At 36.2% G+C, this 16,710-nt stretch overlaps 1 protein-coding gene across 2 annotated transcripts in view; it reads left to right on the top strand.

Moving 5' to 3' along the window:
* Window positions 1-16,710, top strand: part of SNX16 (sorting nexin 16) — a 29,856-nt gene that overhangs the window by 5,095 nt on the left and 8,051 nt on the right. The window contains exons 1-4 of one of the 2 annotated variants that reach the window (XM_035318354.1): window positions 1-19; window positions 4,067-4,532; window positions 8,266-8,352; window positions 12,123-12,271. In XM_035318354.1, the coding sequence (XP_035174245.1) occupies window positions 4,161-4,532; window positions 8,266-8,352; window positions 12,123-12,271 (608 nt within the window). In that variant the 5' untranslated portion in view covers window positions 1-19; window positions 4,067-4,160. The remainder of the gene's footprint in view (window positions 20-4,066; window positions 4,533-8,265; window positions 8,353-12,122; window positions 12,272-16,710) is intronic. The other variant, XM_035318355.1, reaches the window with a different exon arrangement.

Genomic DNA, 16,710 nt, shown 5'->3' with positions numbered 1-16,710 from the left:
AGGCGGCGGCGGCGAACGGGTTGGGTGGGTGGGGGGGCGGCCGGCCGGCCGGCACCGGGGGTACGGCGGGGCTGAGGCGGTTGGGGGCCCGCGGCGGTTAGTTTGGGGCGGGGGGCGGTCTGGGTTCCCGTGAGGGGCTGTGAGGAGGGAGGCGGGGGCCGTGGGTGAGCCGAGCCGGCACGGAGTTGTCGTGGGGTGGTTGGTTGGTTCTGGTTTGGAGTTGTGAAAGCGAGCACAGCAAGTGGTTTATTTATTTATTTATTTATTTTTCTCTAATTCTTAAGCAAACAGTCTGCTGTAGTGCTTAAATCCTAAAAACAGAGGTCACCCGGGCTTGGTCGCCCAGGCAGAGACCTGCTGACTGTAACCGAGTGGTATCACAGAGCCGAAACTCTTCCGTTTGTGATCTGTTATCCTCGAATTGGATGGCCTACGTGTTTGTCCATGAGCCTAAAAACCATTAGCTTTTAAAAGGGGTTGGAATTGCAACAGCTTCAAATTGGAGGCAAAGCCTTTTAAGTGGTTTTGCTGTCGCCTTCTTGCCTCACCTCCAAACAGGGAGGTGAGCGCTGCCAGCACCCAGCAGGGTACGTCGCCGTCAGGCTGTCCTGTGGCATGTGGCGGCAGGGCTCCAGGGGCTCCGTCCTATCCTGTTTCACACTTAGCAGTCAAGTCCAGCAAATGTTGTCACCTTTTTATTTCATTCTTAATTTGCAGTTGGGGATCAGACCAAACCAAACACGGGTTCTGAACGGCGAGCAAATTTCTTATTAACGAGGAAGGTAGTTAAGTACTTAGACAAGCAGCAGCTGGTTTATATTATAGGTGTCACGAGTGCTCTGTTTATTTGGAAAGTTCGTGGGGCGCAATCGTTCCTCTGGTTTAACACAGTGATGTGAGCCCGGGCTGCCGTGAAGCTTAAGTAGTGCCTACCTAAACCTTCCTTCCTTGTTGCAATGATGTGAGCAAGAAGCACTGTGATTTGTCCTAAAGTATCTTACTAAATTGCCTTCTGTTTCTTCTATGACGTGAATTGGCAGTAAGCCTCTATAAACATAGAAAGACTTAAGACCTGAAGTTGTGATCTTCATTTTTAGCATTGTGCCTTTTTCACAGTTTTAGCTTTTTTTGAAGTGCGTACTAATGTGATTTGACACCCTGTTGCAATTCATGATGAATATTTTAGATATTTGGAGATTTTGATACTTTTGCAGTCTAAGATGAATTTGCACATGCGTATAGGTATGGTGAGTTCTGATTTAATATCCTTCTATGTTTTCTGTTTCCATGAAAAACGAACATCGTATTAAATGACATGGCATGCCGTTAGCTCACTTGACCAGGTGCTTCCATTACTCAAAGAATACTCTTCTGTTACTCTTCAGAGTTATAGTAACATGGGTGAAATACTGATAGCATCAGATCCTTTTATTTAACTATGGGTGTGTTTACTGTGAGCTTGAGCAAAGAATGTCTTTTAGAAGCAAATACTGGGATCGTCACCCTTTAGTATGCCGTGGCTCACAATTTGGGATGGTCTTAAAAGTGTACAGAAGAAAGAAAACCAAAAATGCCCTCTGGGAGCAGACCTAACACAGTCCAGCTGAAATAAACATTCAGTGTTAATGGTACCAAATTACAGCTAGTCTGAAATAAAAGTTGCTGAAGCATGTGTAGCGTGGATATAGGATTCTTAACACCAGGTGCCTTGCACTACAGATCCGTTCATGTTAAGTCTTTCAGTAATGCGTATGCATTTCAGGGTCGTCGTAAGTTCAAGGTAGTAAGTTCTTGATGGGCACTTCACTTTAAAGGAGGGAGTTCTTCTAGAAAAGGCACTGTCCAGAAGCCATTGTAACATGAAAATGTCTTTTTTTTTTTTTTTTTTTTTAACAATAATGACAAAAAGACAAAGTGCTGAAAAGCACAGGCTTTTTTCCTTCACAAAGTTCTGAGAACTCCTGGGTGAATATCACAGGTTCCCTGAGGTGTGGGCTTATTTTCCTTTCTTTTGATTCGTAATGTCTTTGTTTAGATTTATAAATCAGCAGGAGATGATACTACTTTATCTATTTATTTACAGGTCCTTTGATTTGTTGCAAACCTTAGACTCAGCTTTATTCTTGTTTACAGGAGAATCCCACGCCTCCCAGAAACATCGCTGGGTAGGGCATTCTTTAAGGGGATGCTTTCAGTTCCTCATGCTGGTAACGTTTACTGGAGCCTGGTGTTGTGTTGTTCACTATTTTATATGGGCTACTGTAGTGCTAGAGAAATCTACCTGAGAAAACATCACATCTTGATATTTCTGCCTGTCTTAAAAATCAAAGCAAAGTTAAATTGAGGCATAGGGCAGATTTGCTTACTGAGATACAGGTGGGAAAAAAGCGATTTAGATTGTAGTCTTGCTAGTGAAGAATGTTGTTTCCAAGACAGGTGTGACCTTCTTTCCAGCTGTGCGATGCTGAAGCACATCAGCCATCTGATCTGTGGAGTTAAGTCACGCAGCCAAGCACAGGACTGTGCTGCAATAGAAGCTGCTGGATAGTCCAAATCCTGCACCTGACCGGCAAAGTAAACCAGGAGTGTTTTATGACACTGGTGTTTCGGTTTTCTCAGATGCTGCTGGTTGTCCAGCCTCACTCCACGGTGAAGCAGAGTTACTTCTGCAGAGTTGCTGCCAGTTTGAAATGGCTTCTTTAGGTCATCTTCCCTGAATATTCACACACAATGAGCATGTGAAGCCTTCGCTATGTTCCTGAAAGGCTCAGGAAGTTCGTTGTTTTGTTTTCCCCTGAATGAATTCTTTCAAGAGCATTTTTCAGTCTTTCTTTTTGATACTGGGTCATTTCATATTTATTTACTTATTCACATTCTCTAATAGTTATTTAAAATAAGAGAATGAAAACATCACTTCACCCTGGCAATTAAAAAACTCATTTAGTTTTTGCTTCAGTAGATGATTGATTGTATATATGATATGAATCAGGCTGACAGTTTCCCATTTCACAGCCACCTGCAGCTTCATGGTTGGTTGGTGTACTCGTGGGTGAAATGAGTGGTGACTCAAATCCCATTAATCCAAGGAGATAGCATCTCGTTTGCATCTTGTAAGAACACTTCTTTTGGTATGAGATGATGGTGCTTTTTTTGGCAGGTTGAGACTGTTGTTTTATTTTTTTTTATAGAAACATACATACATGTACACAAAAGATTAATTTTAGCTTGAAATTATTTTCTTGTAGAACAATATCAAATCTTTGATTCATCATCTTTGCTTGAACTTTTTTTTTTTTCCACTTTAATCTCCTGAAGTGGAAAACTAGTTACTAGTACAACACTGCTTTTGATGTACATGCATGTAAAACTTAATTGCCGTAGTTCAAGCTACAGAAAGCATGCCCGGTTAATTGTTCCAGATATCTGCAGCATTATGTGCAACAGTTGTTTTGAAAAAAATATTTTGCGTTGAAAACAGATACATCATACTTCAGTGAGAATATATATATATATATATATATATATATATATAATATATATATATATATAGGACATGCAAATTTGTTTTCTCACTCCTGTTGTTTACTGAGTTTTCTTGTCACTCATGTCATGCATATTATTGCCTGTGTGTATGGCTCATGGACATTGCACAGAAACCATCTGTGGACTTTTCTACTGTTTGTACTAAACAGTCACTAAACCTCCACAAACGTTTTAGGTTATGCCTAAAATTTGATTACCTTTTCAATAAAATTCGTACTTATAAAGGAAAAATAATCTTAACTTTCTTAATTTCATAATCTTAACTTTCACTTTCCATCATTTTTATTTTAATAGTTGTGAAAAGCAGAGAACTCCTGAAAAGCTATCCCTTGACCTGTTGAGATAATTTGAAAGCAGTATTTTGTATGAGCAAAATTCTTTGTGAAAATATTTACCCATCAATATTGCTATTTTCTGTCCCAATACTGATACAAATTCTTCCAAAGCAGTATCTTAATGTTTCTTTCATTTAATAAATAAATACATAAAGTTTTTTGTTTTTTTTTTCTGACCTTTGCTGCAGGTATTTTTTTTGAAAAGAAGAGAAAGCATGGTACATATACTGAACAAACCTTAAACTCTTGGACCTGAAACTGAGTGTTTTTTTTCCATGAAGGATGGCAACACCATATGTTCCTGTTCCTATTCCTATTGGAAGCTCATCATCCAGCTTTACAAACAGAAACCAAAGACGTTCTTCTTTTGGGAGCATCTCAACAAGTTCCAGCTCCTCAAAAGGACAGCTAGAGGACTCTGCCGTTGGTAGTTTTAAAAAGATGAGCGTGCCTGACCAGATTGGTTCTGCTTCATCTGGGTGTAGTAGTCCACTTGTTAGGACTAAATTTACAGGTATGGATACATCCATAGAGTACTGTACTCAGCCCGTAGAAGAAATAGAGCAGAACACAGATTCCAGGAGCTGGGAGGATCGACCGTCCACGCCTACTATACTGGGTTATGAGGTGATGGAGGAAAGAGCAAAATTCACTGTAAGTTTTTGGGATGGTATAGTTCATTCTGTAATGCGAAGATAATCATTCAATGCGCTTTGCATTCTTTTTCACTAATTAATCTTGCAGGGATGTTGGAGCACTGCACGAACACTAGTCTTGCTTCAGAGTCCTGCAGCCTGACAGGAAAACATCCCACTATACAGGTGGAAAAAATGGAGTCTCAGAAGCTGTAACATCTGTATGTGTAACTTCTGTAACTGTGTATGTGGGAGTGTTTCATTGTACTTCAGGTGTCAAGTATATCTGCTTGAAAAGTCAGAAATCTTTCAAAGTTGCCATTTCTTGTGAAACTGAACTTCTAGAAGTTCTAGATAGTTAAACATCTCAAAATGTAGTCTTGTATTTGAAATGAATGATAAAACATCCTGGTATTATTTACCTTTTACGGTTATTAGTAACATACAACAGTTGCATTAAAGCACAAACATTTTTACAGCTTCTTGCGTTGCTAGGTTTCGTTTCTAATTACTGGAAATCTTCTGTCCCGAATAAATCGGAGTGAGATATCACATGGAGTATCTTATGACAGAACACCAGCTAAGCTGATTTGTATTGATTTTTCTGAAAACGTTCAGTAGCTGGCAATTCAGATTTTTGACAAGCCATACATATATTAAAGCCTTGTGTACTTGTTTTTGTGGAACTGGTTGAAATATTTCTAAGAGATTATTAGGCAGTGCTTGTGGGACTGATGGAAGTTGTTCGTTATTAATTAATTACGTTCCTTCAGGAGAGCAATGTTTGTCACAAATAGGTAGAAAGGAGGAAATAGGCAAACATTTTTCTCCTGTTTTCTTTTAGATAGGTAGGTGTGGAAGCTAATAACTTGATATTTCAAATACTAGTAAAATCATCAAGTTCTTCTTGCAAAGAATTAAATAATTTTATTTTTAATTACTTGATGGACTTGCCATAAGGTTTTCAATTTCAAACAGCTTCATGCATGGTAGCATAAGAGAACAGGCAAATTTTTGTGACATATAGATGAAAAGATTCCTTTTTAAACAGTATCTTCAAAACTAAGACAATGAGTAGTATTGTTTAGATGACACAATTTAATCTGAAAACGTGCCAAGACTTAATCAACTGTGCATGTAGGATGTGCTTCAGCTGCACTGAAATTAAGGAGTCAAAGTTGTCACTGAATTTAGAAGTCCAGGTTACAGAACAAATGAAGCATTCTTCATGGTTAAACTGCTTGGGTGCATTTTTGTTCTTTCTTAATTCACTTCTGTTGCTGTTTTTGTTTCTGAAAGCATGTAATTAACTGTTTATGTTTTCAGTTGCATGCTGAAAGTAAGAGTGCTATTGTGCATTAAAACTAGTAAGTCATTAGTGCTAGAAATTTTGGTTGCTTCAATAATGCAAAAATCAATGAGATGGAAGGCAGTGGAAATTAAATTGAAACCACCAGTAGAAGTTAGAGAGGAGACTCATTTGCTAAAGGGTTTTTTGTTGTTGCATTTTTTTTTTCTGTTTTTTAACTGTTTATTAATATGTCATACTTCTCAAAAATGTGAGTCTGAATTACTCCAGCTGGGTGATGGGCAAATGTAAAAAGGTTAATGTTACTGCCTGTTGGAGTGCATAGCTGCTGAAACATGGGGAGTAAAACGCTAGGTTTAAAAACATCGCCGCTTGTAAGCAATTGATTTCAAATGTCTAAGCAGCTCTGGATTGTTCCATTATCATTTCTAGGTGGCTTAAGTAAAAAGCGATAATGAGATGCTGAATAAGCTAAAAAGTTGTTACTAAATACTGCATATTTTCATTGAGTATCTTGTCTTTGTGGAATAGGTGATTAAGGATTAACTGAAATTACTTCACTGTGTTGACTTTGTAGTGTTTCCCAAAAAATTGTGTGAAGGAACTGACAATTGGTTTTGAAATAGCCTTGTCCTGTTTGTTTATTAATTATGAATCTCGAAAGAAAGGCTTTTTTTCTTTGGCAGGAAAACCAGAAATGTTTGATTCAGGTTGACTGTATTTTTAGACAGTAATCATGAGCTGATTGTGCTCTTTATTACAATTACGTACACATAACCTGAAAATAATTTTTTTACATTGTCTAATATTTACTTAGCCGCTCAAAGCGAGGGTCAGACTAGCTGTTTGGTAAGGTTTTGATTGGTTGTGTTTTGTTTTTTTTTATGTGCATTTATAAGCAATGTATTTGCAGAACTTTTAGTTGAACATCCTGTAAATCAGCAAAACTACTGCAAAGCTGCTTGTTCTGTGTTTTGCTGTATACTAGCAGTGTCTTCACAATTTCACGTAGCAGTTATGCTTCATGTAATTTTTATAACATAAAATTGTTTATACTCTTGCTGCGACAGGAAAGCTAAAACGTTTGGGCAAGCACAGAAAGTGGAAGAAAGAAGAGTTACATTTTCATGCTGTCTTTGCAGGCATCTCTTATAGAATAAATTTGAAAAGCTAATAACCTTTTGCTAATGACTGCAATACTGTCTCCACCATAGTCCATGACGTCTACAGATGCTGCTGCTTGAAAGTAGAGTTCTATGTTTAAAAAGTAGATAGGAGAAGTATTTGCTCAAGGAATGCTTTTCTTTTTCACTGTGGTTATGTGTAGCTTGTGTAATGTATTAAACTGCAAACAGTAACAAGATTTTAAAGAAGAAATGTTGAAAGCTGTTAAGTGTCTGGTGTAGAGAAGCTGGGTAGCTGTGTGGCTATATGTTGGGACTGCAACAAGAAAAATATACTTGTTAGTTAACCTGCTGTGGAAAAAATGAAAGATCTTACTATGAAACAGATTAGAAAGTGTTTAAAAAGTAATTAAGTGAAATGTCTATCATTACAATTCCAAAAAAAACCTCTTTCTTCCTTGTATTTTATCAATTTTAAACAGAGAATGCCTTCTGGAAAAGCTAATCCAGAAAAACTGCAAATTTCTTTTCCTTATGTTGGAAAAAGTAAGGTTGTGACATGAGAATTCTTTTCCTAGACATGGTTTAATATTTTCCAGATAAAGTTGTGTTTGTTAGATTCATTTTGTTTAATTATTAATTTGTTTGATTTGTAGATCTTCCCTCTAAAGGGTTTTTTGATTTTATCCATTGGCTTTTAAACAGTGTTATTGCTGTGCTGCTGTTTTGCTAAATCTGTTTCTAAGTTCCATTACTTCAGTTCTACAGTGCTAGTATCATAATTCTGACACTGCTAACAGAGGAAGTGGTCATAGTTCCTGTCGTTCTAGGCAGAGTAATGTTCACGATAAATGGACCAAAGCAACATCTTATTTTTATCCTGTGTCACTTTTGCTTGTGAGCCAAGGTAGATGAGTACTTTTCAAATAATACAACACTCAGTAAGTGATTATCACAGTCATCTTAAAGGCAGATTGGCTTTAAGGATTATGAAGTAAAATGATAATTCAGCAATAGTTAAAGTAGGTCACTTATCTCTTTGCTAGCTGAGACTATAGAAGAAAGCTGATAGCTTTCTTCTTTCTAGAGAAGAAATCCAGATGCAGTTTCACAAACTATTTCTCTCATACAGAAAGTAAAGATATTTGGGGATTATGGAAAGTCCTTTTTTAAGTCTGAAATTTATTCATAGCATTTATACTGAACATTTTTTTTCTGAGGGTTCTTTTTCATTAAGAAGTAAAGGGTAATTTCAGCCTTACAGCCAACACATTTTGAAGTTCTGCATGTTTTTCTGATATTCCTGTTTTTCCACACAGGTATACAAAATACTAGTAAAAAGAAGTCCAGAGGAAAGCTGGGTGGTTTTCAGACGGTACACCGACTTCTCCAGGCTTAATGACAAGGTGAGAACTACACACTGGTAAATTCTCATCTGACTTACTTTTATTTCATGTTTTGTTTTCCTTGTCTTACTATTTTTCTCACTTGTTTTCTTTCTGTGCTTCTTCACTGCACATAACATACACTGTCTTAACGGAAGACAAACAATATCTCATTTTTTTGAAGACTACATATGTGAATAGACATAGAAACATATGACACGTACAAACATATATCTAGTGTAAAGAAGATATTTTTTTCATCTCCAGCTGTTAGTGTGCTTCATACTTTGTATTTAATTTCCTTTATTGCATGGATTAGAAATAACGTTCAGTAGTTGCATCCCCTTTGCAAAAAGAACTAGGAGCCTGTATACTTTTTCAGGAATGATCCAATAATTGTTTATTCCTCATCAGTGCAATAAACTATTTTTTCTAGGGGCACAGGCTGATAAAACTGAAGTTTAATGAATACTGAAAGTCCTAATTGTATTGGTCAGTTTTTAGTTGTTTTTACTGTCTTGGACATTAATTGTGGAATACCATATCAGATCTTTAAAGCTGAAGATACAGACTCCTACTAAAAAGTTCTGGGCAAGCAATGTTAAAATTTTTACAATACTCTATATATATATAAAGCAAAAAGTCTTTGAATTGGTAAATAATGTTCAGTAATCTCAGTTACTATCATTTATATAGAGCAAAAAAAAACAAGAAACAAATAACTACCATCTTTCTTGAGGTTGGTGGCAAATTGATATAATTTCAGGGAAAAAGTAGAAGCTTGGCATTAAATGACAGTAGAATTGAATAACTGATTGCTATGAGAATCGTGATTTGAAGTATTAACTGAGGGGGAAGGGCTTTTCAAGAGGACCAGGTAAAGTATATGCCTGACACATAGAAGACGTATGTGTATTCAGATGTCCAAACTGAATTCAGAGTTAAACCTCAGCAGTGACTAAAATGAGGAAAAGGTGAAACAAAATGGGATGTGTGTAGATAAAATCAGGACTAGGTAAATAAATGCAACTCAGCTAACTAATAGAAGCAGCTAGTGAACTTAGTAATAGCATTCTTTATTTGTCCTGACCTCTGTGAGAAATAAATGAGCGAAAGAGATAGCAGTAGGATCCTGGAAAGTGTTTTGGACATAACTCCCACCAGTTTCTGAAATATTTTAGTACAGAGCAGCTAATAAAATAGAAATGAATGGGAGAGCTGAAAACCATGAACTCTCCTTTTAGGAACAAAATAAGTAAGTGCAGCTGAAGGTTAAGACTTGAAAAGAATAAGTGAAAAAGATCAAACAAAAAAAAAAAACACAACCATGTACACATACAGGTCAGTACAGGAAGTGTAGTACAAATTTGTAAAGACTAAGGCAGAAATGCTGAGGTGCAAGATAACCTGTCACTGGAAGCCAAGAGCAAAAAAAAAAAAAACTTCTATAAATCATTAGAAAAGGAAGGGAAGAAGGCAGGAAAATAAAAAGCCAATACGTGAGAGCAAACTGCAGAAAGCAAATGATACAAAGAAGACTGAAATATTCCGTCTCTTGCTGTAATAACAAAATCAGAGAGTATGTTGAACATGACAGAACTTGGCGTGTTAGAGGAAAAGGCTAAAATTTGGCTAGATGTGTAAGTTTTATCTCTTACATATATGTTTATCCCAAACATATAGTGGATCAAAGAAGTATATGGGAAGTGCTGTTCTCTCCCAAAAACAGTGGGAAGAGAAGCTCTGTCAAGGCTATTACTCTGCCTGGAGAGCTACCAAGTGAGGAATAAAATGACCCATCTTAAGAACAAAGAAGTTAGCTGATTTTCCCTGAGACACTGCCTCATGTGATACGCATGAGTTATCACATGACAATATAGGAGAGAGATGTCTAGAAAATATGCTGGATCCAAGCAAGAAGCCACAGCCAGCATAACTTGTTTGACCCCATGGTTGTCCTTATGCATCCAAATAGTGTTCAAGAAGGAATGCCTCAGGACTTGCCATTGAAAATCAGTATGCTGACAGCTGCTAGCTGTCTCATACCGAGTTTGTTCACAGTAGTAATCTGTGGGTAGGCATATTCTTTCCTCAGAAATAAATGATGTGATCTACATAATGAGGCAAATGAAGTCACTAAAGCAGAAATCTATCTGTTTGAAAAGCTTTCCCAGCAGTGGTCGTCTGTACAACTAAGATAACACAGGAGCTTCTTTTGTAATCTTTTCTGAGTTTGGTTCTGTTCAGTATTTCGTTAACTAAGAGGGCTTATGGATCATGAAGGATAATTACGTGTATCATATCAATGCTAAATTGGTAGAGATGAAGGAACTTTGGATGACCAAACTTAAAAATATCGAGAAGAGTCTAATACGAAGATAAAATTCAGTAAGCAAAGAGGAAAGTGGGAAGATTTAAATGCACAAACAAGAATCAAGGCTTTCAAAATAGACCATTCTATAAATAAGAAACTAGTCGTTATCATAGGCTACAAATTAATTATTTGTAATTACGTGATTTTTAAAAAAGCATCCTTTGCATGCTATGAGATAGTACTTCTGTAAGCATCTGTGACCCACTTGTGGTTATTCTGTTAAGCTGTAGGGAGATTCTAGCTGGAATACAGTATCTCTTTTTAACTGAACCACCCGATACCTTTTCCGAGAGTCTATAAAAAGTAATTAAAAAAATGCAAAAATAAAGCTTATTGTCAGAAGGCTAAAATTTTTCCATGGAAGAATCAAAATACCCAGTGAAGAATTATTTTGGAGCTCTGTAAACATGGAACGCTAAACTGTTTTCAAGACAGTTTGTGGAATTCTTATCCCTGGAAGATACATATGAATGTATTTGCTTTATATGCCAGTATCTCTGGCGGAAATTTCTTTGATCCCATCTTCACAAAAAACTGTTCTTGAGGCAATTGAGGGAAAGCTATTTTTGTAAAAATCTGTTTGCTTTTTCTGTTGATTCTAAATCCTGCTTGAGGTTTTGTGTATGAAGCATGTCTAAGAAAAAGCATCTAGAAATTGTTTTTTTAAAGTTTTAATGCTTTTTGGTTTTCATGCATATGAGAAAAATAGGTAACAGGCAGGCTTGGATGGCTCCAGTTGTTATATGAATTTCATCTTCTGTTCACATGTTTCAGTTTTGAATTCACTGAAAAACTCTAGATATTTCTGACATTTTAGTAAAGATCATTAATAATAAAGTAAGCCAAAAATATTGCATGTTTCAGTACTGAGGTTTTATGCCACATCCATGCATGTTGAAACTTTAATATTCTCTGTGTACAAAGAGCTACTCTTTACTAGAAGGACCCCATGCATACGTCATCATTCATTCTTAAAGTCCTCGAGAAAAGATGAGTTGCAGAGTTATAGGTCTGTAATGAGCTTCATATATTTTATTTGTGTAGTACTTGCTATCGCTGCATACCATAGAAGAAGCACCACTGAAATGCTTACTCATTTGCTACTTTATACATACATAGTTTTCTTACATTTACTGACTCAAAGACATTACGCAACAAAGCAAAGCCTTTCAGTCCTGTTTCTTATACGCTAAATTTGAGAGTTCATTTGGTTGCCTAAGGTAAAGTGACAAAACTGTGCCCAAAAATTATACTGTGTATAATTTAATTTTTTTTTTTACTGTTGTGAAACTTACCTAGTGCTTGAACTTAACAGAAGACAGAAAGAACCTGTTATTCTCAGTAAAGTCAATGCCTTTATCAGATTCAGTATTTCATATAGACTTTTTTTTTCATTCATCTTTGATTTCTATTTTAGTTAAAAGATATGTTTCCAGGCTTTCGATTGGCCCTTCCACCAAAGCGCTGGTTCAAGGATAATTATAATCCTGACTTCTTGGAAGATCGACAGCTGGGACTACAAGCTTTCCTCCAGAACCTAGTAGCTCACAAAGATATTGCTAACTGGTATGTGATTAAATTTTCCTATGCATTTGTTTTTTTTTGTGATCCAACACCTCATATAGGCTACTAGGTTGTAACAGTGTATCTTTGAGCTACAAAGTAATGGATTTTTGTTAACATTGATGTTGTTTGTAATATGAATTATTTGATTTCCTATTAATTTAATCACATTTTAATCTAAGCAAAAAAGAGGAGTTGCACATAGTTAACTGAAAACTATAATGAGATTAAGTGTTAGGCTTGCACAGTGCTAAGTACCTACCATGATATGCAATAAATTCTTAAAATATGCATTAAAGTTTTTTAATTTACATGACATAATAGTAATAGAAATACCTTTATGGATTGCTTTACATGAGTAAATGACAAATAAAAAAAAAGAAGAGTCTAAAAAACATAATGTGTTTAAGCAACAAAGTGCAGAGGTCTCTTTGAACAATGTTATTTTTCATATCAAGTGGAAGATTCTCCCAAAGCTGGAGGATGAGAAGAATATAATTTTGGCAAATGAAATGTAAAATCATATTAATATAGGCCAAAAGAGGAATTTAGTAAGTAATTGCTAGAGGCAGAGCAGTTATTTCTGATGCTGGAGAAGGTTTTCAGATTTAAAGTTCTGAGGCTACTGTAACAAAACCATTCTTTGAGGAATCAGCCTGAGGAACTGCCTTTAACTGAAACTTCATTGAAAAATGAGCAGTAAGAAACTGTGTAGAGCAAACAACATTCCCTTAATTTTAGGTAAGCTAAAAATATAGCTAGGCTGTTGTATGAAAGTATCTACTGCCCACATCTACTTTAGGTTTTTGAAATAATGGCTGTTACTACATTTGGCACTTTTCATAAGGAATTTGAGTGTCAAGTCTGGGAACTATAGATCAGTAAGTAAGTTTCATTTGTGGTAGTGCTTGCAATTTTAAAAAAATATATTGTAAGCAGGTTAACAAACAAAATTTGGAAAAGTAATATCTTTTGCAGAGGAAAACCTATCTTACAAGTAGTTAGGAGAGAAGTCATATAAAATAGTTGAAAGGTAAGGAAAAAATGGTTTTTGGAAACTTAGGGATATTACATATGGAATCCTGGATCACAGTTCTAGACACCAATGTTCAGAATATCTGGAAGTGAGCAAAGAGATCATGAAGTATTGTGGAAGGATTGTTAGGCAGTGAATGACTAACATGAAATAACATGTTACAAGTGCAAAATGGCAGTAAGTATATACAGAATCATAAACTCAGTTGGATTTTACATAGAAGAGAACCATTTGTACTGATATAAGTAGTTTTCTCAAGCAATTCAGTATCCAGAAATAATCAAAAGGATAAATAAAAATTGATGAAGAGGAATTTGAAAGTAAACAAAAATATACTTTATTGCTGTGGGAATCTGAATTGCACTTCCACATACTACAGTAGTAAAACACAGTATTCAGTTTCAAAAGAGGGTCTGTAAGAAATATTGAGAAGACTACAGAAAAACATCCACAGAAGAGTTCAGCTCTATTTAGTCTGTCATCTTGGGAAAGGCTTGGCTAAACAAGGCACGTGAAATCATCAAGGGGATAGAGAAGGCTGAGTAAACAATGCTAATTTTTTGGATGATTCATAGTCATCTCTCAATAAGTCATGCTACCTGGTGAAGGTTTGTTGTCAGATGTTTGAGACGGAAACATAAATGGGTTCGAACAAAAACTGGGATCAGTATCTGGGTTTCTCTGTCAGTAGCTATTAAACATGATTATCTGGATCAAATATATGGCTGTGAAGTTCCTTGGTTTTAAATTGCACAGTAATAGGTGTACCAAGAAAAGGAACTCTGTAAATGTCAGTTATGTTATGCTGCTGGTGATAAACTAGTGAGCTGGATGGGCTTTTAGTCTTCTTGAATAGTTCTGAAGGGTTTGTACTGAGCTTCATGTTGTTGCAGCTAGTTAGGTATTTGAGGTAGCTTGTTTATATCTTGATGGTGGTCTATAAAATAGTAATAATTAAAAAAAAAAAAAGTTGTGAAGGCAACACACTCATCAGATGCAGAAGGTAATTTAAAAGTTTGTGGAATCAATTTTCACTTTGATTAATGAACAGGTAGTTAACTGTAACTTGGCTTTGAAGAAAACCTGGATCTTGGCTGTGTAAGGCTCTGTATGAAGAATATAAATTCTGAAACATAAGATATCCTGATAGGATATAATGTTTGTATCAGTGGAAAATCTGGTTTCCTCATGGTGTGATTAAAACCAGAGAAGTTTGATCTGTCTCATTTCTTATCCACTTACCAGAGAGTAAAAGGTACTGTTCAATTATTATTTACACCTTACATGAGCAATGATGAGAATCTGACCCTGCTTTGCCTTTAAAATCTCACCCTTCTCTGATTTTGCAAATACATCAAACTGTTTAAGTCATGCCAAAAGTGAAGGACCTTTTCTCTTTGAAGAAAAGTCTCTTTAGTTTCTCTTTTTGCACTGTATTCTCAGTGAGGTGTATTGACTGTGAGGAAAACCTGCACTCCAGATAAAGGAGAAGCCATTTTGTGAATCTATTTCTATTTAAGGTAGAAATACCAAGTGGCTTAAAGATAAAATATTATGTTGGCATGCAGAGGAGTAAATATAGAGTCTCTGCATTTTGCAGATTTCTTATCTTTTGCCTTGTATTGAGAATTCAATGGAAGATCAAATTGAAATCTGCATACAGAGTTTAATGTGTTCAAGAAAATTCCATGTAACCCACAAAGTGTAAGAAAGAAGTTTAACCTGCTAAACAAAAGTATCACAAGGCTTTATAAATGACACTGCTCTCCTCTGCCCCCACCCTGTACAAGAAGCAGCTTGAAAGGGAGAAATTCAGCTGCTGAGTCTTGTTACAGATCTCTCGTGCACCACTGTCCTTCCTGCCCTTTTCAGTACGGGTGTGCGCTGGCATTGCTGCCTCCTTTGAGAAGGATGTCAGCTGGCTTAGCAGCATAAAGGAAAGGAAGCCCTATACAGCCGTCTCTGTTACGTGATGTGGAAGATTTCTGCGAACTGTCACTCTAGAGGCAGAATTTCCTTCCTTTTGCTAAATGAAAGGAAGAGGTATAACGCATGGAGGGGAAAGCGGGTTCTCAGAGTAAAGCTAGGTTGCAAGTGAGTATTTATGCCATCAGATGGATATTTTAGTAAAAAAAAAAAAATGTTTTCTGTAGTCTTATGTTGCAGTGACCTGTGGCTTTCGGTTTCTTGATTAACATTAAACAGTGAATCTACAGCTTTCAAGAAGTTTCCAAAGCAATATAAAAAGATAGAACGTTCTGCCAGTGGCTGCAGGGAGAACAAAAAATGGGTATGGCCTTCCAGAAGTAGATTGTAGATTGAATATTTCTGCACATTTATCTTCTGCATATTTGCTTTTTCATGCACAAGCATTACTGTATGTTCTGTCATTTTAATATTAGACTTCAAAATAAAATTACTAATGACATGTAGAAATTAAATATTTTTAAATGTTTGAACTGAGCTGTATGAGTCAAGCATGAAGATACTGGAGGGGAATGATGAGCAGAAGTGTTTCCATATAATGAATTCTTCTGCATTAGGCACATGTGAGTTCCCTTCAGCACAACTTTCATCTTTATGAAAAGAGCAATTCAACCATTAAGAAATGGGTTTGAGCACTATGGTGGAAAAGGGTCACTTCAAACAAGCTGATGAAACTATCTGGATGGAAAAAAATAACTTCCTTGAAAATGTACTTCATATGGCTGAATAACTTTTCAGTTGGTTTGGGATTACTTTTCTAATAATTTCACAAATGTATTGACTTTTACCATCTATCACCTTTTGAGCTAGTTGGAGTGATAATGTTAGTTTTAGTAGTAGAATTTTACTAATTTATGTGGAAGAAAGTTTAGGCCATGGCTTGCACAAGTCATGGAAAAAAACATACGTTATTCACATAGTTTAAGTGGAGAAGGGAATGGATCATTATTATAGGAGGAATTTTTCATGTTGGTGTAAGGGCTGCTTGGGTGAAAGTGGATATGAAGACAAAAATTTTCACCAATCATTGGCTGAAAAAAAAACCCTGCAACTTCAGATCTGCAACAAGCAATTGAAACAGGCTTACAAAAACCCAGCAACAAAAGAAAAGTTCAGTACAGGATGCACTTTAGATCTATATTCTTCAGAGTCTTTGTAAAACTGAAAGTGATGTCATAGCCAACGTTAGCTGAAAAAATGTCTCACTTTCCATTCTCCTTGCTGAACCTGAAGCTGTTTGATCAGATTGGTAGCTAGATGGAAATTTTCCTTCTTGTGTTTGTACTTCACTTTTGCCTCAAATGTAGAGAATGAGAGGAGGGCAGAAAACTTCTTCCTCTTGCCTGCACCTTTCAATGGGACTTAGATAGGAGAAAGGGAAAGGGAATTAGCTTGGATCCTCCTTTTTTTTTTTTTTTTT

This window comes from Oxyura jamaicensis, chromosome 2 (genome assembly GCF_011077185.1).
Source record: "Oxyura jamaicensis isolate SHBP4307 breed ruddy duck chromosome 2, BPBGC_Ojam_1.0, whole genome shotgun sequence".
NCBI classification, from domain to species: domain Eukaryota; kingdom Metazoa; phylum Chordata; class Aves; order Anseriformes; family Anatidae; genus Oxyura; species Oxyura jamaicensis.
The sequence above is the reverse complement of the archived record's forward strand: the minus strand, read 5'-3'. Positions and strand labels throughout refer to the sequence as shown.